The sequence below is a fragment of the Dermacentor albipictus genome, chromosome 1 (assembly GCF_038994185.2).
Source record: "Dermacentor albipictus isolate Rhodes 1998 colony chromosome 1, USDA_Dalb.pri_finalv2, whole genome shotgun sequence".
NCBI lineage: Eukaryota > Metazoa > Arthropoda > Arachnida > Ixodida > Ixodidae > Dermacentor > Dermacentor albipictus.
In genome coordinates, this window is record NC_091821.1 from 354,182,741 (window position 1) to 354,204,571 (window position 21,831).

A 21,831-nucleotide genomic window follows, 5' to 3' on the forward strand; every position below is an offset into this window, starting at 1 on the left:
AAACCAACACGTATAAGATACGAACAGAGAGACTCTCATCACTCAGAGTGTGACTACCCCAGAGTGTTTGTTCTATTGTCGTCGGATGGTCGCAACGTGGTTATCACAGACACCGAGCCGCCCTGTAGGCTTGTTACTCGATACCCATAATCATAAGTGTCGATTGTAATCATAACGGACAGCGACAGACGTATGACTCACGTAGACGTCGTACTGGATCCGTATGAGGTGGCAGCCACGCAGGTTTGTGGGCGGTATGGGCGGGATGTAGAGCATCTCGTTCCGCCACTGGTCTGTGGTGCCGGCCTCGATGCGGCCTTTCTCCAGGAAGGCGAGCTCGCGCGTCTCAGCCTGCACGACCTTGTTCTTGGCCGTGTACTGGATCGTCTGCGAGGGGAGCACACAATGGCGTATGTGAACGGCTGTCTCTCTGCCCCGCCGCACCGACTACCGCACGTCTAGACGTCGCGCGGACAAACGGTCGAAGTCGTTCGAGCGAGACATAACAGGCCGTAGCTTCTTCGGACCAGTGATCGATACGGGTCTGCTAGCATGTGGGGCTGGGCTCACGGAGCTTTCCTGTGAGAGCGTGTCGCCTCACTGCCCCGTTTCACTCTTGATGTTATAGTCGTACACCATGAGCGCCGGCAAGCTGCGAGGCTTTCTTCCAGAAAGGAAGCTTCAACATAGAATAGCGGTCACAATAGCGTTCGTACTGTACGAAAGAGCTTTTCGGGAGAATTGGTGACCGCCAGCCGAGACAAGAGTGGTGAGAGGGTGATTACGGCTCAATCAAGCGGCAACAGCTTCAGCGAACAAAAAGCTTCGGGAGTTCGGCGCGCATCAGACAGTTCTTGGCCGTACACGGTATACCGGGGTGTCCCACGGAACTCGAGCCAAACGTTAAGCATATGCAGATGCCACGTAGCTGGACAGAATCAAGGTAATGTTGTTTGCCGTCACTTGGAGATACTGAAATTATATTTTCTTTTCATTCGACATAACTACATTAGTTTAATTAATTAATAATATTCTCGAATATTATAATTAGATTAAAAGTGTCAATGAGAAAATTGTACAGCAACATGAAAAACTACCGATACAGCTTTCTGTTGCTCAATACTTGCTATATAAAAGTGTTTTTTCCGAGCGTGAGAGAAGCCCGCAAATATACACGCAAAATCGCTGCGCGACTGGCCGCTCGAGGTACGGCCGCTCGTCTTTCACGTACGGAAAAAAAAACGCTTTTATGTAGCACGTATCGAGCAACAGAAAACTGTATCGAAAGTCTTTCCTGTTGCTGTACAATTTTCTCATTGGCACTTTTAATCTAACTATAACATTCTAAAGCTGATTTATTAATTAAGGTTAATTATCTAATTAGACGGAATGAAGAAAAGTAATTTGAGTATCTCCAAGTGATGGCAAACAATATTACTTTCGTTCTGTTCAGCTACATGGCATTTGCATATTTTTAATGTTTGGTTCAAGTTACGTGGGACACCCTGTGTATTAAATGCATAGGCCTGGTCTATCGCGTCGGTCCTCCGGCATTTTAATGACTTGAACGACAACCCTGACGCATTTGCCGACAGCCATGCTTTTGGTTCATTCCGAACCACCTGCACTATATGTCACCATTCGCTCACAGTTATTTTAGTAAAGGCATCAATCCTGACGCGCCACTAAAATACCTAGCATCCGTCAGAAGGGGAGAGAAGGAAACGCTCACAGGCTGAATGAGCACAAGCGCGGTGTTGTATTGCGTCGCCGATGACCCGCGAGCCAAGGCTGCATGGGCGCAGCTATTGGCACGCGCACGCATCACATACCTCGGTGAGCACGGCCCTGGTCTTGCGTATGGAGACGCGCGTGTTGTTCTCAATGCTGGCGAAGATGCAGATGCTCTCGCCCGGCACGTAGCCGCCCTTGTCGAGCCTCACACGACACGACAGCCGGCCGGACGAGAAGCACGCCATGCCCAGGCTCTCCTCCACCTCGCAGTGAAACGGTTGCTGCGCGCGCGAGTGGTAAGATACACTGTGTTGGCAAGTGCAGAACGAAGGAGTGAGTGGCAGACAGAAATGGGCACCTCGAACAAAGTCACACCTGCTTTGCTCAGATCCTAACTTTATTGAATCTTACCCAAATGGCAGGGGAAGATTCATGAAAGTCTGCGCCCGTCTGCAGTGAGGACGAAAGCCTTAAGGTTTACTCAGAAAAAATACTTAGATTTGAGAAAGAAATTTGTCCTGGCCTTCTGTTAGTTGGCCAGAAGATCCCTAAACTGCCTTTTTTTCTTCGGTTGCCAGAGAGTATGCGTATCAGGTATTAACAAAGTTTCAGATCACGCATTACCTTCTTTAGAGCGTTTAAAGTTCATATTTAGACCATATAGTACTTAAGTATATTTAATGTGTCTGTAGACATACGACATGAAGGCATAGGCAAGGGACACTAGAAATCTCCTTATATTTTTGTGGAGTTGGTCAAGCGTCAGCCAGCGAAAGGGTTCCAGCAGGATCCCGGCGACAAGAGTTTGGTGATGCCACGACCGGATTTGGAGCCTCGCGCGGCCCTGGAAACGAGCCTCTTGGCACGCGCAATTTTGGTGAGCATTGACCTTTGCCTTAGGCTCTGCCTGACGCGGTGCCGTCACATTTCGCTTACCTTTGTGCACTACAAGGCCAAATGTCAAATATACCGTACGAATTCGGAACTAAAGCTAGGTGCTGCGGCGGTGATAGCATATGGCCGATAGACTGTGTATAATACAGAACATATGCACTGATCTTTTCGATCACGTTGATCCGTAAGCTCCACAGAATTCGCTTGGGGGGTGATGAGCATTTGGGGTCTAATGAACGCCAGAATAAGAATAGAACGAGCGCATACCGTGAGCAAGTTTGGCTCGAGATTCAGGTCGATGGGGCTCATGACGATGAAGACCTGCTGGTTCTTGTGCGTCAGACCGCTGGGCTCCTTGAGAGCCGCCTTGCAGAAGTACTGCACCCAGCCGTGTTTGCCCAAGAACGTGGAGGGCAATCCTAGTGGAAGGCCCAGCTTGAACGGGAACGAGTGCACGCCCGGAGACAGGAACACCACTCTAGCGGGTGAGCCTGCGTGCACGGGGTGTGTGTGCAATAAAACGCACATGGTTTTGACCGGTGCTCTAACCTATCCCAGTATTTCACATATACTTTCCTTGAACATGTTTACTCGTTAGTTGACTTACATGTTGGTTTGACAACGTTACCGTTTATGTAAGGGCCGGCAATTGAGGTAGGGGACACAGATATGTAGTCAAGCTGAATTAGTGGTTTTTATTCTGTTCCATTGTCGTCTGTATGTTGTAATGAAGCGAAAATATTGTATGCCGTTGCACGGATGCTACGACAAATGGCGGAAGGAGGGATCGGGATTACTCTTGACCGCTTGGACTTACTTACCTAAATACACGAAAATCTCAGTATTATGACATTTAAGCATTATTCCCCGTTGAATTCCAGACATTAGGAATAGGGAGCCGAACCAGATATCCCAATCTCGGTAGCAAAAAAAAAACTTTCACAAGCATGTGTTTGGGAATACTCATGGCACAGTGTGAAAATAACTGCCGTGGTGGTGTAGTCCCTTTGGCGTTGCGCTTCTCAGCACGAGGGCGACGGATCAACTCCCGGCCGCGACGACCGCATTTCGATGGGGGCGAAATCCATAACGCCGTGTACCATGCATTTAGTGCTCGTTAAAGAACTCAAGGTGTTCAAAATTAATCCCGAGTTGCCCACTACGGCACATCTCATAATGACATCGTGGTTTTGCCACGTAGAGCCCCCATTTTTTTCCCAATTTAAAGGTACGAAAGGATCACAGCTTAGCAAGCGGGGAAACGTCACTTCGGATGATGGCAGAATGAACTCAGTGTAATGGTAAAAAAGTAACGAAAAAAAGAAAGACTACAACTATACCGTGCTTTTACGAAGTTCATGTACTGCACTGTCAGTTCCCATTATGTGTACTTGAGGCGCTCTCGTTTCTAAGCGATGACGCCTGGAAGGAATCCTAATTTGTGTTTCCGCACCTGTGCTCACTGGCTACTTCTTGTAACAATGAGACTGCCGGATAACTAAAGCGCCGATAAGTTTACCGCGAGCCTTCAAGGCGGCGGCTCGGCGTGCTAACGCGGCCCGGAATGTTTCAGTATCGGCAAACTGCACCCGTATAATGTGTACCTTGCGTCGGCGCACTGTAATTGCCCGCCCGGGTATCCAGTGAAACTGGGTCACCGCGCGCGGACGCACAATTTGGCACGGCGAGGCGTCTTTATTGTTTCTGCACGCGGGCTCACCTTTGGGCGTGTTTTCGCCGAGCAGCCGCATGCGGAAGTCGATGTAGTTCTCCCGGTCCGACGTGTTCACTTTGGACTTGTCCGTGAGCCGCACCACGCCTTCTCCGACAATGTGGAAGTACAGGCCTGTCACGATGGTTGGAGAGAGAGGGGAATGGGGAGATGAGTATATGCCGCACGCAACGAACCGTGCAAGTGCGCGCAATTAAAGACGACAGTAAGTATGCCTTTTGAGGTTTAGTGTTGGACGCTACGAACGGGGTGTGGCATGAAGGCTGAGAAAAAATAGTGTCACTCGGATTCAATCGGTGGTTCACGTATGAATGGCGTCACCACACATAGAGGTAAATTCTCGAGCTATAGCTGCTCGCGACATCACGAAATTGGCAACGATAAATAAATTTTCTAGTGCGTAAAAAGATAACAATAAAAAAACAAAATAACAGCAAAATGAACAAGAGAGAGAGAGGGAGAAAGAGACACTCAGAAAACACAGAAAAAACAGAAAGACAGAAAAAATGCGAATATATCGTGAAATTTTTGACACCGGAATGTTATTACTGGTGCTGCGCTTAATTTTGTGCGAAATATGTGAAGTGAAACATGGGCCTTCATTTTCTGCCATGTAACCAAAATTTTCGTGATAAATCCCGCACAGTGCACAAGCGAGAGCTTCCAAAGAATAAAGTATACAGCGCATATGGTTATTTCATGTTTTATTCAGTATATATACGCCCATGTGGTGAACGACCCTTGGGCCGAAGCACTGCGCGTTCCATCAGTGTAATCGTAATGCGGTGCCAGGCTCGTAGCCCTTTGTCAAAGTCCTATCTTGTCGTGCACATTGTCTTCAGGATGTCTGCTCGCAGAACAGGAATTCCACTTTAAGCCGTAATAACATAGTGAAGGAAACACTAATCACTAGATAGAGTTAATGCCGATAGAGTGCAACAATACTCGTAATGTTGCGCTGAGATATAAGGCGCTCACGTTCCGAATGAATGCCACTTTCGAATACTTTACCGCCCGCTGACTATCGTAATACCGGTTGCTTCCATTTTTCTGCACGAAAGAGATGAACTGCATAAGGGATCGACGTTGGGCTAGTTGGCGTCACATTTGGACGGGGAAGCAATGAATGATCAACAACACATGCGCTGTGCGTGTGCAGTATCTCGTGCAGCGCGCATGCGGTGTCGGTCTTTCACTGTCCTCGTCTTGCGCACACTATTTACCCGTCCAAACGGAAGCGATAGCGTAAAGAAGCCTGGCGTTCCCACAGTTATTGCGTACGTAACTCCTTTAAGGAAACCCATCGTGTGCTAGCTTTCCATCGTTTCACGGTGCGATGGAAAGTACTCGTGACGTGAAACTCGCCTGAAGCACCGGTTCGGAAAGCAGAGAACTATGTGGGCCGATTTAGGCCAACGAGAAAAATGCCACGTGTGGTCTCCGCAAAAACTGCAAAATGTTTTTGGGCCCGATTTCAGTGACGGATGTGCAATGCAAAATGGTGCTTTGACCTGGAGACAGCACGATGGCGGCACTCAGAGGACAGCGTTCGAAATCGTCTACATATAACAGGAAGAGAGTGGACCTGTATGGAAAAGCGGCGTCCTGTAAGTCTATATTGCAAGTGAAACGCTTCCGCTGAACGAGTGAAGGCGAAAGCAACGCGGGCTTCAACGGAAATGTGCTGCGAGTGCAAGAATGAAGCCTGCACTCGCGGCGCACCCTTTCGCACATAAGTAATGCTCGCCTACAGTTCGCGAAGGAAAATAGAAGTAAAAATAGAATGGAAGCAAGACGGAGTGAAATAAATGCCCGGAATGGATAAATGCGAAAACCCAAGCGCAAAACCAGCCGCACAGAAGAACGCTGCACGAAGATAAAACAACGTAAGCGCCCACTGAGCTTTCCTGCTATGCCAGATATATACCGCTTCCCAGCGACCATACGACGTTTCGCACCTCAATCTTCCGGAGTTTAAATTTGGCGTTATCACCTGCTTACTGAACATCTCACTGTTTCGCCTTAGAGCGAGTCAGGCGCTCGGAACTTTTTCCCGCGCCATTTATACGTATTCACCTGATGGCCGAAAAAAAAAAATAGGAAAGAATAATTAGAGAAGAAAGTTGGGCCAGTCGGTTAGTATTAATAAATCGAAACATATTTAACTTTTGCTAAAGAGACATGGGACGAGAACGATCAAAACACATAACATCACGCTAGCGTCGTGTCCTGCTTTTTGTTTTGCTTTGTTTTGCTTTCTCGTCTCACGCCTTCTTGTGACTACAGTTATATTTAGTTAGATTAGATTAGGTTGGATAGATTATAGTTATGTTTCAGCTCTGTGACAAAGCAGATGTTCGTGTATAGAAAGCGCAAACCAATAATTACGTAACTCCAGGGGGTCTTTTTTTTTTTTTCGACGAGAACAAACCTGCACATGCTTGGAAGTGAAGAACGACGTGATACCGCAAGTACAAAAGAATCAACTTCCTGTCACCGCTGAACAAAAAACGCATAGCGTTAAAAGAAGTCTCTTCAGACAAAACAAAACAAATTATGGTGTTTTACGTCCCAAAACCACAATTTGGTTATGAGGCACGCCGTAGTGCGGGACTCCGGAATAATTTAGACTACCAGGGGTTCTTTAACGTGCACCTAAATTTAAGCACACGAGTATTTTCACATTTCGCCCCTATCGAAATGCGGCCGTCGTGGCCGGGGTTCGATCCCACGACCCCGTGCTTAGCAGCCCAACATCATAGTCATATAAGCGACCACGGCAGGTAAGTCTTCAGACAGGCAACACTTTTAAGTAACCGCGATAACTGAATATCCGAGGCGGAAACGTTAACTTAAAGAAAGGGTGTTCGAATAATGAAATTTTCGAATTGAATCGAGTACAAATGTTCCAAAAATAAAAGAACGACGTTGGAGTATCGAATTGAATGTCAGATATACTTATGTTTAAGCACCGCGGAAAAAAGAAAGAGTTGCGTGGAATTAGTTTGGTAAACAGGAGAGGATTATTTACCCTATTTGATAGACACATGTAATGCACCATCGAAACTGGATGTCTGCTTAGCGGAGGATCTTGTAAATGTAAAATAACTGATTTCAGTCTCCTGGTAAACCAAGACAATTGCAGTAATGAAATAATCAGAAAAAACGTTAGCAGGTTCTCGTGAGGGCTATGTTTGTTGATGGGAAGAAGTTGCACAACAAGGTGAAATGATGAGAGCTGCCGTACAATATTAAGTTCCTTCGTCTATATCGAGGCACACACACAAAAAAAAAGGAAAAGAAAGAAAAGAAACGAAGGAAAGAACACTCGTACGTAGGCTACCTACACGTGAAGATTTCTTATTGAATGAGAAGAAATTATTGGGTGACCATTATTTGCCTTACCACGCATTCGCTCAGAAACTAGTGCCCGTGCGCAACACCGATGCTCTCATTCAACGGGATCAATGGCATCAGTAACTTGTGGCATGCATGCTCCCACTTGAGACTCCCACAAGACTAGTGTTATTCCTCATATGCAAGCTGAACGACTATTCGACAATTTCGAATAGTGAATTCTCGAATTGAGTATACGAATGGAATAGCAAAGCCTAATCGATTTGCATTCGAAGTTTCGAATATTGGCACACCCCTGCAGCTGGTCTGCAACTGCAAAACCATGCAACTGGTCCCTTCAGTCGTATAAAGCGTGTCGCGTGGTGTGTCGCATCAACGACCTCGCGAATGCTAAAGAAGACACGCACATTGTGCCTGACAGCGCGAGCATACACCTCCAACCGAAACTTAAAAGAATCACTCGAGAACACTTACGGCGCAGTTTACCCGTCCTCTATAGGGCTCTGCATTGTATTCCTTGAAGAGCGGGCGGTACAAGGAAGAATGGCAAACAATGATCGCCGCTTTAGCGTCCCGTTTCGCCTTGTCATATTTTATAGAGATTCAACGATCTGAACAATGCGCAGCTGTCTGCTGAACACGCCCCGTTGCGCTTGGCCTCGCCGGTTCCGGTCAGTGAGCACTAGACTGCGCAAGCCGCATAAAAGCGCGTAATCTGACGTGCTCACGAGATGCTGCTGCAGTGTGGAAGGTGTCGCGGAAGTTACCCTTTCGAACTTTGTGCTCACTGTGGCTATATTTAGCCGACGCTAGCTCTTCTGTACCTGCAGGGTCCGTTCGCTTCGTTAGAGAGCGCGTATCTCACCTTTGTGATCATAAGTAATCAAGATGAATGCGTATGTTATACACATAGCAGCACGTCTCACTGGTTGTTTGACTATACACTGTATAGTGTTGGTACTAATGCTGTTTCCACAAACTCTGTAGCTTCTGCTCTGCCACAAATGCAATATTATCAGTCGTACACCGAACACTTGCACATAAGCAGTTTCTGCAGTGAACGAGTTATTTAATTAAAGAAGAGTGGGCTATGCCTAAGCGGCACCGCCACCGGCATGAGGTCATGGTTGCCGTGGTCGGCAGCTCGTCTGTGACCGCTATCTATTCCCCTGTATTCAACCATAGCTAACATAATTACATTTGGTTGGTGTTAATCTCTACCAATTCGTCTAAAAATAATTAAGATCAACTGTTTTTTATTTTTACTAGGCCAAATCCGTTTCTGTCCCGGTACATTTATAGGGCAATTGTTTCGTGAAATGGCACGCTACCCGCCGCGGTGGCTTAGCGGCTATGGGGTTGCGCTGCTAAGCACAAGGTAGCGGGGATCAAATCCTGGCCGCGGCGGCCGCATTTCGATGGGGGCGAGATGCGAAAACGCCCGCGTGCCGTCCATTGGAGCACGTTAAAGATCACCTGGTGGTCAGAATTAATCTGGAATCCCCCGCTACGGAGTTCCTCATAATCAAATCGTGGTTATGACTGTATGCTGCGAAACAGATGCTAAATACTTACATCCCCTTACGTCGCTGACTACAACGTGAAACTCAGGAACGTGGGTACAGCTTACGCTAGTGTAGGTACGGCGTGCAGCTTACTGTAAGTCCACGGTAGTAACAATATTACAAATAAAAACATCAGTAAAACATAAAATATAATAATAAACATAAAATAAAATAATAATAACATAAACAGCCCGACAGCAAAAAAAAGAAAAAAAAAACTGATAGGCCGTCCCCAGCCGTTTCCCTCACCACGTGCATCAGCTTCATTTAAGACTCGAAAAAAAAAAATCTGATACTAATATCTTTGTCTATGGTGTAATTTCCTGGCCTGCGCACCGAACCGCCTTAAAAACGATGTTCACTGATGAGGCACAAGCGCAGCTCAAGAGTTCTTCAGTACGGGAGGACGGTTCTTTTCTGGCGCCTCTAAGTAGCTATGCGGGAACTTTGTATCTTTCCCGGCGTAACGCTCTCGCTTCTCCGGCGAGCTCGGAAGCATCGCTCTGCTCCTTGCGGCGTGAGTCTTTCGGAGCCAAAACGATGGGGGCGTGGTGGACCACCGGCGAAGCCTACTTCAGTCGCGTGCGCGCCCGCCGGAGTAGTGGACTGACGAATTGGATCCGCGTTGGTGGGCCAGTGGAACGAGTCAGTAGGAAAGCAGGAGCCAAAGCAGAGCAGTCATCCGAAACTAACAGGGCAGCTGTGGATAGTGGGATGGAGAGGGAGAGAAGAAGGGCGGAGGGGGGGGGGGGAGTGTAGTGTGGCGCCGGCTATTTGTAGCCGTCGCCCTCCTATAACGAGTGCGCGATGACTGTTCCGGTTTCAACTATGCCGCGGCACGCAGCCTGTGTAACAAAATTGGTAGCTCGGCATGCTGATATATCGCCCGCTGGTGAGCTGAGCTGTTGACTCAGTCATCTTGTTATTATTTTTTTTAAAGAACACACGCTACTTTTGAAGCGTACCAGGTCCAGATATATTAGAAAGAGGGAAAGAAAGTGAGCGCATGCAGTCTCTTTCTAAAACCGCCAGAGAGAGAGAGAGAGAGCAAGAATAAATTGAGGAACTTAATCGGATGAGCGTCCGGTTTGCTACGCTACATCGAGGATAAGGAAAAATTAAGCAGAAAGCTAAGTCACCGAAGCCGGTTTACTTCAAGAACTGCAGTAGTGCACGATTACCTTACTGCGCTAGTGACGGATTGGCCCATGGTCCCCGAATTTCGGTCTCAGAAAATGTTCTGGAGTCCAGCCGCTTTTTATCGCGCTTTGTATATGGAGAGGTGCGCTGGACATCGCATTGAGGGCATGTGCACGACAGTTGTTGGATGGTTCCTTCAGATCTATAATAGTCGCACGGTTGTATGTTGGCCACTCCAATGCAGTCAAGTGAAATGTTAATTAGAACAGCACCGATGGCCGTATCCCAGTACCAACCCGGTCATAAAAAGAAAGTAGAGAGTTATCTTGACTTGCACGTGTATCATCCATGGCCGTGTCATGCAATTAGCACCATGTCGAAATTCAGCTGGGTCAGAGCGCTATGACGATATTGATGTCTTGTAATACGTCTTCAATAGAAATATGACTGTACTTTTGCTGATGTAGCCAAGAAAACGAAGTCAGCGGCGCTGAGCCGCCATCGTTAGTACGCGAAACTTTGTCTGGCTCGGCTCCTTCTTCTGAGTTCCGTCTCTTGACCTTTTGGGATCATCAACGAATCCACGGTAATTTTTGCGGAGGTGGGGGATATCAGTCCCTGTACCTCTAGCACTGCTACTAGTATATGCTGTACTATACCTATACGCTAAATATATTTACGTCCTAGCGTCAGAACCTCTCCCGTCGATATTATCTCGAAGCAGACACTTTCGATTGTTACATGCCAAATGATTGTAAGATTGCGACAGAAACTCAAAACTTTGCAAGCTGCCGTCAATGGGACGCTGGGTTGCTGATCTTTCGGAATGAAGGGCAACGTGTTAGGGAATATACTTTTAGATCAAGCAAAACGCTTATTTTCTGACTGATGGGTAAGCTGGTTGACTGTTAGCATTCCAAAGCTGCGTATTGGTTGTGGTGGTGTATTGGAGAGTTCGCGACCACGTCTCATTTAACGCGCACCGGAAGCTTAACGAAGCATCGGATTTGGCGCTGCCTATGCGAATAAACTTTCACAGCCCGCCGCGGTGGCTATGGTTGTCTGCGACTTAGCACAAGATCGCAGGCTCGATACCAGGCTTCGCTTATGAAGGTTACGAAATCGTAATCGCTTTCGATGAGCGCGAAATGCAACACTCGCCTGCATGCAGATGCACGTTAAGGAAAACCACGTGGTTATACAGGGTGTTTCAGCGAACACTTTTTAACAATTTTTACTTGCTTGTGGCAGAGAGAGAGAGAGATAGAGAGAGAGGCAAAGAAAAGACAGGGAGGTTAACCTGAGATTACCTACGGTTGGCTACCCTGTACTGGGGCAGACAGCGCGATTCTAATCAATGAGCTGGTATACTCGGAGAGGTGGACATTATTACTTGAACAAAAATTTGAATGCATAATCTACTCATTAACAAAACATCACTAATTATGTTTTAAACTAATTACCTCGTGGCATATATTGCAATTTACAAATTATAGTGGGTGAAGCTGCAAGCCATATCCACTTAAAAAGAATTGTGTGGATGACACCATTTACGAGATATGCGCCGTCATACCAGCGGTGAAAATATACTGTCGTTCTATTTACTTTCTGGAAATAGATAACTGGAACATCGATGCATTTCTTCGCAAAGTTCGGGAACTAATATCTCGCAAATGATGTCATCCTGTGAATTCGCTCCAAGTGGATCAGCTTTGCGAACTCCCGGCTAGAATTTGTAAATTGCAATATGTGACATAAGGTATCCAGTTTAAAAAATAGTTAGTGGTTTTTTAATTATTCTATTATGCATTTCAATTCTTTGCTCTAGTAATGTCCGCCTCTTCGAGTAGATCAGCTAATGGACTAGAATTCTGCTATCTCCCACAGGAAATTAAAAAAAAATTGAATGTGCTCGCTGAAACAGTATAGTTGATCCGTAGAGCCTTGCACAATGGCGTCTCTCATAACCCACTCTGCAGTTTCGAGACACGTTAAACGCCACAATACAACAATATAATACACTTCCACAGACTAACGAGCGAATGAAAAAATTGGAGGACGCTTAAGCTTCGCCTTCAAGAGTGGAACGCGACAGCGTTCCCGTCGACCCGCCAAGGGGTGTAAGACAATGGGCTACAGGGCAGCCATCACTTACGAGGCGCCGCGCATCGGACGCGGTGAGCGTCGAGCCATATGGTAGGGCGTTCGGCGCAGCAACGAAACGTGCGCCTGAGCAAGCGGAACGAACCAAAGAACTCGGTATCTCGGAGGGGGAAATGATGCACGCCAGCCAAACGTCGTGATCGGCACGGGCAGAGAGATATACAGATAGCGATCTAAAGAAAGGAAGGGCGCTTGATTCTGCAGAGGGTGCAAGGCGAAGCGTTGTCAGGGGTGAGAGAGTCCGCGCCGCGACCCGCCTCGCACAGCTGCAATGCGCGCGTGGCGCGCCATCTGTCGGGGCAGCGCCGTACATGGAGCGGAGGGGGTCTTCTGTGTTTGCCGCAAGATGGCTCTGCGTGTGCGGAAAGCGCAGAAGGAATGCAACGGAAACGCACTTCGCTACTCGTGTAATTGCGAGTTCTGTAAGTTACATGTTCATAATTACCGATATACACCGCAGTATAACTTTCCACGGCTCGTTTCGAAGGCAACACCGCATTCACTAGAGGCGCGTTTGTACCGCTTGGAAGCATCAAACTCGTGGCTGAGTGGTAGCGTCTCCGTCTCACACTCCGGAGACCCTGGTTCGATTCCCACCCAGCCCATCTTGGAAGTTGCTTTTTATTTATTAAGTGCCTGCCGTTATTTATCACTCACGGTCAACGCCGCAGACGCCGACACCGACGCCGACGACACCGGCTTTTCTGCGACACGAGCTCCTTAACGCTATCGCGTTAAAACTAAGGCTATTTCCACAGGACGTACACATGCCACGTCATTTGCGGTAACAATCGTCGGGCAAAAAAAGAAAAAAATAATAATAGTAATAATTCTGCGAAATGCTATCGTGAAGCGAAGTAGTATACCACCAATAGTAAACTACAGTAAACTATCAGTTGACCGATCACCTATAGCATCACGAACTGTTCGAGGACAAAGTTGTTGGCAAAAATAGAACTTAAGAACAAAAGAACTCGGCGGAACGTATTCCGGCACCATCTATGTCGCATTCCTGCCTTCTTGTAATTGACGGGCCTTTTTTCGTTGTCTTGTTTCAATAAACTCCGCACTAAAGCCTCCCGAACCGGCTGGTCTGCGCGGAACCCGCCCAAGGCCGTGTATACACCCGTGTCCTCCTCCTTCGCTACACCTATGTTGGGCAGCGCGCCAGTGACGCCACCACCATCCACCCCCGCGGTCGCGCGCCACCCTGAACGGCGTACCGTTGTCATCGTTACGCGTCGACGAGCCAGCGCGCAGCCGGTGTGTCGCACAGGCACGGTGTGGTCGGGGGGCGAGCCCGTCTTCCCCTCCGAGTACGCGTCGGGGACGACGGACCTTGGCCCGCGCGCTGCCCACGCGTGCTTCGCGCCCACTCTTCTTCGAGCGCCAAAGCGGCGGCCGCGCTGCAAGGCGCAGCAGGAGCTCCTCTCCTCTCTTGTCTCCACATTCAGCGGCAGCACGTTCTCCTTCGTGGACGACGTGTCGTGTAAACGCACATGCGTCTGCGTGCACGTGCGTGCGCCCCGCTCTTGACGAGCGCCGGACAGCAAACCGTTCGAGAGCCTCGGTGCGCGGATATGGATGGACGGCGGCAGTGACAAAGTCGCCAGAAGGAAGGAAACGCTGTGCGCCGAGTATCGTTGTTCGCAGACCAGACGAGGAGAGCGCGTGCGCTGTGATAGACGGGCGTCCTTGACGGAGGAACGTAGAGGCAGAGTGAATTAATTACGTCTGCATCGAGAGAGACAGTTTCTAGTGTTTCTTTTTTTTCCAAGGTAGCAAATCTTGTATATTACAGCGATGCGTGCTATGGTTAGTTCAGCCAGTTTTTGTGGCGTCTTTTCTTAAGTATCATCACGTAGTTTATCGTAATTTATGCTTTCTTATGATAGGAAGCGACAAGAAGAGAAAATGCTGTGCGTCCCCACCCCGGATTCTATCCCGAGTGTTTTTGTCTTTGTATACACCCTCGCCTTCACACTGCCATATGAGTGCGGGAGTAGGGGAGGGTGAAGAGGGGGGGGGGGATAATACTGAGATCAGGCAGGGATGTAGCCCGAGAACCGTCTGCTTAGCAGAAGTTTCGAAAAGAACGCATATTATAGGGTCACTAACTGCAACACTAAATCAGCCTATAATGGTAACGCGATCTTTAAAAACTCCACTTTTATACATACCGGGCAAAAATATTGATTACTAGCAGAGAAGTGTAAGGCGAATTTCCCCTTCTTTGAATTTCGCGCCGAAATCAAGGCATCGCACGTTAGTGTGTTGTCACAGGCCACAATGTAAATCCAGGCCATGGCGGCCGCATTTCCATGGGGTGGAAATGCGAAAATACCCGTGTACTTAGATTTAGGTGCACGTTAAAGAACACCAGGTGGTTCAAATTTTTAGAGTCTCCCACTGTGGCGTGCCTCATAATCAGATCATTGTTTTTGCACGTAAAACGCCATAATAGAATTAATTTTAATTATTAGGCTATAATGTATTTTCTTGTATTAAGGCCGACTTAGCGCATGGGCATTGCCATGTTCTTAGGTTCCTTTAGAATGGAACGCGATTTCATTGTCGATATACAATTGGGTGGTGTCCAAATTCGTGCCTCAGCGACAGTAGTCTCTGAGTATTATAAAAATATCTCTAAGGTTATGCTTTTGTGGGCTGCATGCGCCGGAAGGGATCGAAGGAGCCCGAAACACGTCATGTACGTTCAGTTTTGATACCGCTTTTTCGCTTTCGCGTGTTCTTCTGGCTTAAGTATAACCTTCACTAATCTTAAGAAAGACCTTTTTCTTATTGCCGTAACGTACTTTACTAATGCAGCTTAGCATTCTTCTTTATTGTTGCTTGTAAGTAATAAACAACACACCCTAAGAAACCGTTGTTTTGAGTCCTTCCACATTGTGTCATCTCCAAAGAATGACAATGACGCGAGGGAGTGCGTGCGCTCGAAGGAACGGCGCATATACCTTCAAATACAAGTTGAGACGCAAGAGAAATGACGGTGCGCCAGAGAGGTACGAACTTTGACCGCTTGATATTTATGTGATCGAGCTTCAAGTCCTAAACAAGTGTGCTTCTGAAAACCCGCTAGATGCCTATCTCGTGGGTCTTCGCAAAGAGTCGCGTCTATAGACTCCACGGCCACTTATACAGACGACACCGCAGGAGATTACTGTTTACTTCGCGAAAACACGTCATCAAGGGACATAATACTGGTTTGGTCAAGGGCGCCACATCGAAATGAGCTGTTGTGGAATAAGTTATCCAGCCTCCTCAAGACGGCACTATACTACGATTTGCTGCGGCAACAACTTCGTGGGAAGGCTGATAGAGAGAGTAACCGATTTAAATGACGGTTAGATGCCTGTTTGAGGAAGTGGGTAATGGGGAAGGGAGATCGGGCAAAGTTTCTGATGGCCGATAAGAGGCCTGGTTGCGCTGCAGGTCTAAACTAGCAACGGAGGAGGGCCGTGGCCTAACAACGAACTCTGAACACGAATAGAAGACGGGACAAAAAGCAACAAAACGAAAAGTCAATCAGTGAAGCTACCATGGTGACAGTAATGGAATAAGCCTGATACTAAAAGGCAGACGCAACTGTATGAGATGGCAGATGTCACATCGTTGTTATTGTTACCAGGGACGCAGGTGAGCGCACTTTATAAAGATATGCGAAAGACTATGATCCTGTGATAAGGGTGACAAAGGTCATATATATATATATATATATATATATTGGCATTCTGATGAAGGCCGGACCCCGGCCGAAACGTCAAGAAACCGCTTCATACGCGCGTCTACTTCACTGTGTATATATATATATATATATATATATATATATATATATATATATATATATATATATATATATATATATATATATATATATATATATCGTAACGCGCTTCAACATAAAAGCGCAAACGCTTCTGCGAGACGGATACATAGAGAGAAAAGCGACAAGGGAAAGACAGAGAGGTTAACTGAGCCTGGTTAGCTACTCTGAACAGTGGAAGTGGCAAAAGTGCCTGGCATATATGTAGAAGGTGAAGAGAGAGAGAGAAAGAGAAAGGCAACTGAAAGACAGGTAGGTTAGCCAGAGAATATATCTCCGAGTCGCTGCACTCTACCGGGGGACGGGAAAAGGTACGCCATAGATGTGAGAAAGAAAAGTACAAAAATAAGATTAAAAAAAGAACACACACACACAAGCCATACAGAACAGTTTCTGTGGGTGCTGTCACATAGTCTGCGAAGGCGTTACATAGTGTTACACAATGCCACCATCCCACAAATACATTCCACGTCCCACTGTGCGCAGTCACAACTCGTCACACAGTCCGGTGTATTTTAAATGACGCAGGAGTGCCTTCACAGCGGCTCGCACTGATGTTCGTGTAGGCCAGTCTCCAAGAATTTTGTGTACTGTGAGTTGGCGCTTCCCCGGTCGGTGTAGCATGGCTGAGAGTGCGGCTCTTCGCGGATTGAAACAAGGGCACCCGAAGTAGGTGCGCGATCGTTTGGAAGTGCTTGTGCGTGCCGAGGGTATACAAGTGGGATACACGCAAATAATAAATAAAGGTGTCGCTACATTTGTCTCTACGATGTCTGTTTTCTGAGTCAGGACCAAACAATGAAACCGTGTTCCACGACTAAGCAGCCTATCAGATGTACAGGATAACCATAAAAGGTAGATGCTCCTCATAACCATTAAAGCTACATGTTTCTCAGGGAAACCGTTTATTCATCGATCAAGATAATTCCGCCATTGCGCACGTCGTAGGGCTTGTTAGTCGGGCTTGGTTGTTCTACATGATTATAGTTGCATCCATAGACTGACGGGATCCTATTTAAAGCTTATCGCCGCTCTCTGAATCTGCCGTATGACTCGCAGACACACAGCCGCAAATTGCCGCGCATAATCATTCATATACGCGTATGTTGGGAACGCCGATACTGGCACTAACCGAATTTCTTGAAGCGTTGCTTTTTCTTGTCAGCTAAAGTAGAACAGTACTCGTTGCTTTCAGTCACACACCATATCTGTCGCCACGGCGACCCCCACAGTGACAGAGCTCGTCTTGTGTTCTTTCACTTCGTCGTCGTCTTGTTCGCTCTGTTCCCATTATGAATGTCTACCAACTCGCCCAATTTTCCACTTTATTACAGTCTAAAGTAGCCCGTTATACGATCGAGAGACGGTTACATGACCACCTAAACTACCCGGAAACACGAAAAGCCATTCATGGGCATCTTAAATAAAATCACCTTCTAATTGTAGACCCGCGTCCGGCAACACGGGGGCGATAAATAACGGTGCTTGACTGACAGAGCTAACCAGGCTTTAGTAGATGGTGCAGTGGGAGAAAAACTTGACTCATAGACGCAAACTCCTAATCAGCTTAGCGTATGTTGGCAAGGTGAGTAGGGTTCTTGGAAACGAAGACATGTTGCCGACGTAATCACCGTGCAGGGCTTGAAATAGGTTTTCTGTTATCGTTGCATGACACAGTATGACGCGATAATCACACGTCGTTTCAGGGTATGGATGTCTAACTCCTAGCTCTGTATCAGCATCCGTGGGTCTTTTAACTCGTCGCGCAGACTTAGCTTCCTTTGTTAGATAACGGTTATTCGCCGCACCGCCCAAGCATTGTAGTCCCCCGCACGCGCTCACAGAGCGCGGTTCCTTCGAAGTACCAGGCGGCTCTTTCTCATTCTCCAGCGGACACGCTGGTGCCTCCACGCAGGGAGTACACGCGTGAGTTATGACGAAACCGACGTCGTTAACTGAAGTGCCGTTCGGGAGCTCCGCTGCCCAGACGACCGAGTCGTGCTTCCGGAGAGGCGATGGCCGCCAGGGACGAGCGTTGTTCCTCACTCTCTTTTTTTCGAAGAGGTCTTCACCCGAGTCGTGTTTTCGAAGTCAAAGGGGGGCGAAGGAAAGGGAGAGACACACACGCACACGCACGCACTGGCCGGAAAAATGAGATAAAAGAAAGAACGTGGGGAAAAAGAAAACGCGGAAGTTCCTGTTTTTTATAGCACTGGCCGGCGGCGGAACGGGAAGGATATATACAATGAGAAGGCCCGAAGCAAAACACGAACGGGGTACCTTGCGGTTTCTTCGACACTACGGTGTGTGCCCGCTTCTTTTCTTGCTGTACTTGGCCTGGCGGCGGTTTCTTTCGTTCTTATCTGTGCACTGGATGATTTAGAGGTAAAGAGAAGAAAAAAAGAAAGGCGGGGGAGGAGGAGGAGAGAAGAGGAGCAGAGTGTGCTCGGCCTTTGCGCCCTTTGTGTTTCGGCGGCAGGCCCTCCGCGGTTGAATGATCTTTGCCGCCCGTTTTGTGCGGACTGTCTCGTGTATACGTCGTGCACGCGGCTTCGCTATCGGCCGCACGTAAGCGTGCGGTGCACAATGGCGGGGATAAATCGCCGTCTCTCGGCCGGACTCTCCGTCCCCGATGCGGAGACTGCCTGCCCGCCGGGGGTTTCGTATGCATGCGTAAACCTCTTCGTGGCGCCATCGCCACGCACATGTAAATTTCTCGGATGGCGGGTGGTCTCGGACGGCGATAATCACTAGACGCCTCGGGCAACGCCGTTCGCGTCCCTTTCGGTGTCCGGTGCGTTGTGCGCGTGTTTAAGGTGTCTCGTTTCGTGTGCTGGACTGCTTGTGTAGCGTTACGTGCGTTACTCTCCGTCTGTTCGCGTGTTGCTGAACTACTCTTGAGTAAGATATGTAATAGTCGGCGCCCATTCAATGCGCCAACGTTCCTTACAATATCAGCCTATATATTTCTAAAGATCTCGAGTAACATTCTTGTATCAATGCTACCAATTAGTGTTCATTTCAAGACTCATCCCTCTGCAGGTGTTTGTTGGATGAAGCTAAATTAGTTGAAGTTAGACGGAAGATGCTTCAGTTTGCGGAAAACGGCCCGTGAGAAGACACCATTGGTCTTCCTCGTAGCTAGCCTGTTTATTTAATAGCCTGACCTACGTTGGCCGGGTAGACTTGTACACGTTGCAGAAAAAAATGTAGCCGATCGCAATTACTTTATTCGGAAATGTAATTGATTACGCTGACCAAATACTGCCCCGCGAAAGTACTGAGCAATTGCTAAAAAGCAATCGATTACTTCTACACACTTTCCTCCCAGCCTTTTTAACACTGAACAAGCACAGTAAAAAGAACGAATTAGACTGATTCTTTTCGAGTGCGTCCTCTGCAGCCTTTTACACGTTGTTTATCTTCACAGGCGATTGCTTTTCAAGATATTCTACGGCCGTCTTCCCTAGTTTTCGTGTGACTAAATAAGCAGACACAGAAAACTCACTCGACGGGAGCGCTAAAGGGAATGACGTTGTACGAACACCGGACGCAGAAATTGGCAATCGCGGACAGGAGACTATCCCATGACAATGGAAAAGGTGAAGTGTAAACTCACTGAACGTGATCGTTCTGGCGTGGTCTCCCTTGTGACGTGTAGAAACGCTAAAACATTCAGCGAGATGAAAAGTGTGGTGCTCACTGTGCTGGGCCGCGCGAACTGCCTCTGAGATGAGGGAACAAACACTTAGTGCCGGGTTTGCCTGTCTGAACATGTGCACCCATGAGACTGCTGCTTGGTACGACTGCGGACGTTCTACCATGCCTTCCACCCAATTGATGTGCTCAAAGCGTCGTCGCCTGTTACAGCTTGTATCGTACGGCAGTTAACTCGTTACATGCAATTGGTCATTGAAAAAAAGGTCATCAATCAATTACAACACTACCAGAGAATATAACTGATTACAAGTAATTAACTACAAGTAATGCGTTACGCACAAGTTTGTAGCATGGGACACGCTGTATACACATTAGAAAACGGGGGCTGCAGGAAGAATGTCTCAGTGTGTCTTCATTGGCTTTGTCTGACAAAGGGGATTGCTACCTTGATATCTCTTTTTATTTTGATGATTTGTATATTGTTCGCGACTGCTCCCTCCTGTGCTATTTGGCATGGAACATGCGCTTAGTGCTTCCGTCTTTCATCTCTTCTAAATGAGCATAAGTTGTAAGCTGTAAGTAGTTGTCCTCCCATGTATACTTGTCTCTTATATGTGTTCCAGCGTGGCTTGTTTTCGTGTTATTCTATAAGGACTGAAGCGCGATATTTTCCCCTGAACGTAATTACACCTCCCGCGCTGGTGCACCCTATGCTGAAGGAGAAGCATTCATGCGAGAAGCATAAAGCACTCGGGGTATGACTTTGCTGCTGCGCAACACTGTCCGCTTCGTTATTTTTTTTTTTTCCTCCGCGGAGAAGGCACTACGACGGGATGAACGACAGAGAAAGTGTGACGCCAGTGCGTGTCTGATGGTGAGGCCTTCTTCGAAGTGTAGCTCAAGAAACACCGTCGCCGGCAACGCGTATTCCGCAACCGGTGCCGACGGCGGCGAGTGGAAGCGCCACTTCTTCTTTTTTTTTTTCTCTGTACCCGTCGCGTCGGTGATCGCGAATGGAGAAGCGCTCCTCACCTGTTTCGCGTTTTGCAATCCAGAAATGGAGAGGGCCGAGTCTCTCAGACGGCAACCACTGCAGGGTCGTGGCGGTGTTTCAGCGTACAAGCAAAGCGTTGGCAAATGCGACGTGCCCGCGTGTGACGTTGGCTCACCCGGTCGCTCGATTCATAGAAGCAAAGCTATCCGGAGAGCGCCAGTGCTTAGGCGGCCTGCGGGTCAAGTCAGATACGAGGCTGTCGCGAAGAAGCCATAAAGCTGTCATTGAACGGGTAAAGATTGCCATCGACCGGGTGTTTTGCTACAGGAAAGCGATGATCGCTTCCAGGATCGCGAGATGTGCCCCAACATAAGATGAAAGATAAAGAAGGGGAGATAACGACAGCATAACACAGGCACTTGCTTCAGTGCGCCGTCGGGCGTCCACCAAGGACATCGACAACTTCGCTCCTTCCGTAAGCCGCGTGTACACACTCGTAAAGCAAGGGCTCCAAATCGGGGAAAAATTGCCTAAAGCATTTGCCGCAGCTATCGAGCCTTTCTCTCGAAGCCATAGCGGTGATCGACGGAGGCTGTATTATACTAGCCCTCAAGGGCGTTTGCGCAGGCGCAGGCACGCGTGTATACGTCAACGTCGAATCAATCCATCTTTCGTGCGTGCCGCGCAGCCCGTTTTCTGCCTACGTACAATGGCCACGCCGCTGCATAGCATATGGCTACGAACGGCT

General features: G+C 47.9%; 1 protein-coding gene across 2 annotated transcripts in view; it reads right to left on the bottom strand.

Annotated features, from left to right (window-relative positions):
* The window catches only part of Vdup1 (arrestin family protein Vdup1), a 34,278-nt gene that overhangs the window by 4,559 nt on the left and 7,888 nt on the right, over positions 1-21,831 (bottom strand). Inside the window, exons 1-5 of one of the 2 annotated variants that reach the window (XM_065452176.2) lie at positions 17,562-17,619; positions 4,349-4,474; positions 2,896-3,119; positions 1,833-2,015; positions 202-387 (exon numbers count right to left, since the gene is read on the bottom strand). In XM_065452176.2, the coding sequence (XP_065308248.1) occupies positions 202-387; positions 1,833-2,015; positions 2,896-3,119; positions 4,349-4,379 (624 nt within the window). In that variant the 5' untranslated portion in view covers positions 4,380-4,474; positions 17,562-17,619. Of the gene's footprint in view, positions 1-201; positions 388-1,832; positions 2,016-2,895; positions 3,120-4,348; positions 4,475-17,561; positions 17,620-21,831 lie in introns of those variants that run through there. The other variant, XM_065452175.2, reaches the window with a different exon arrangement.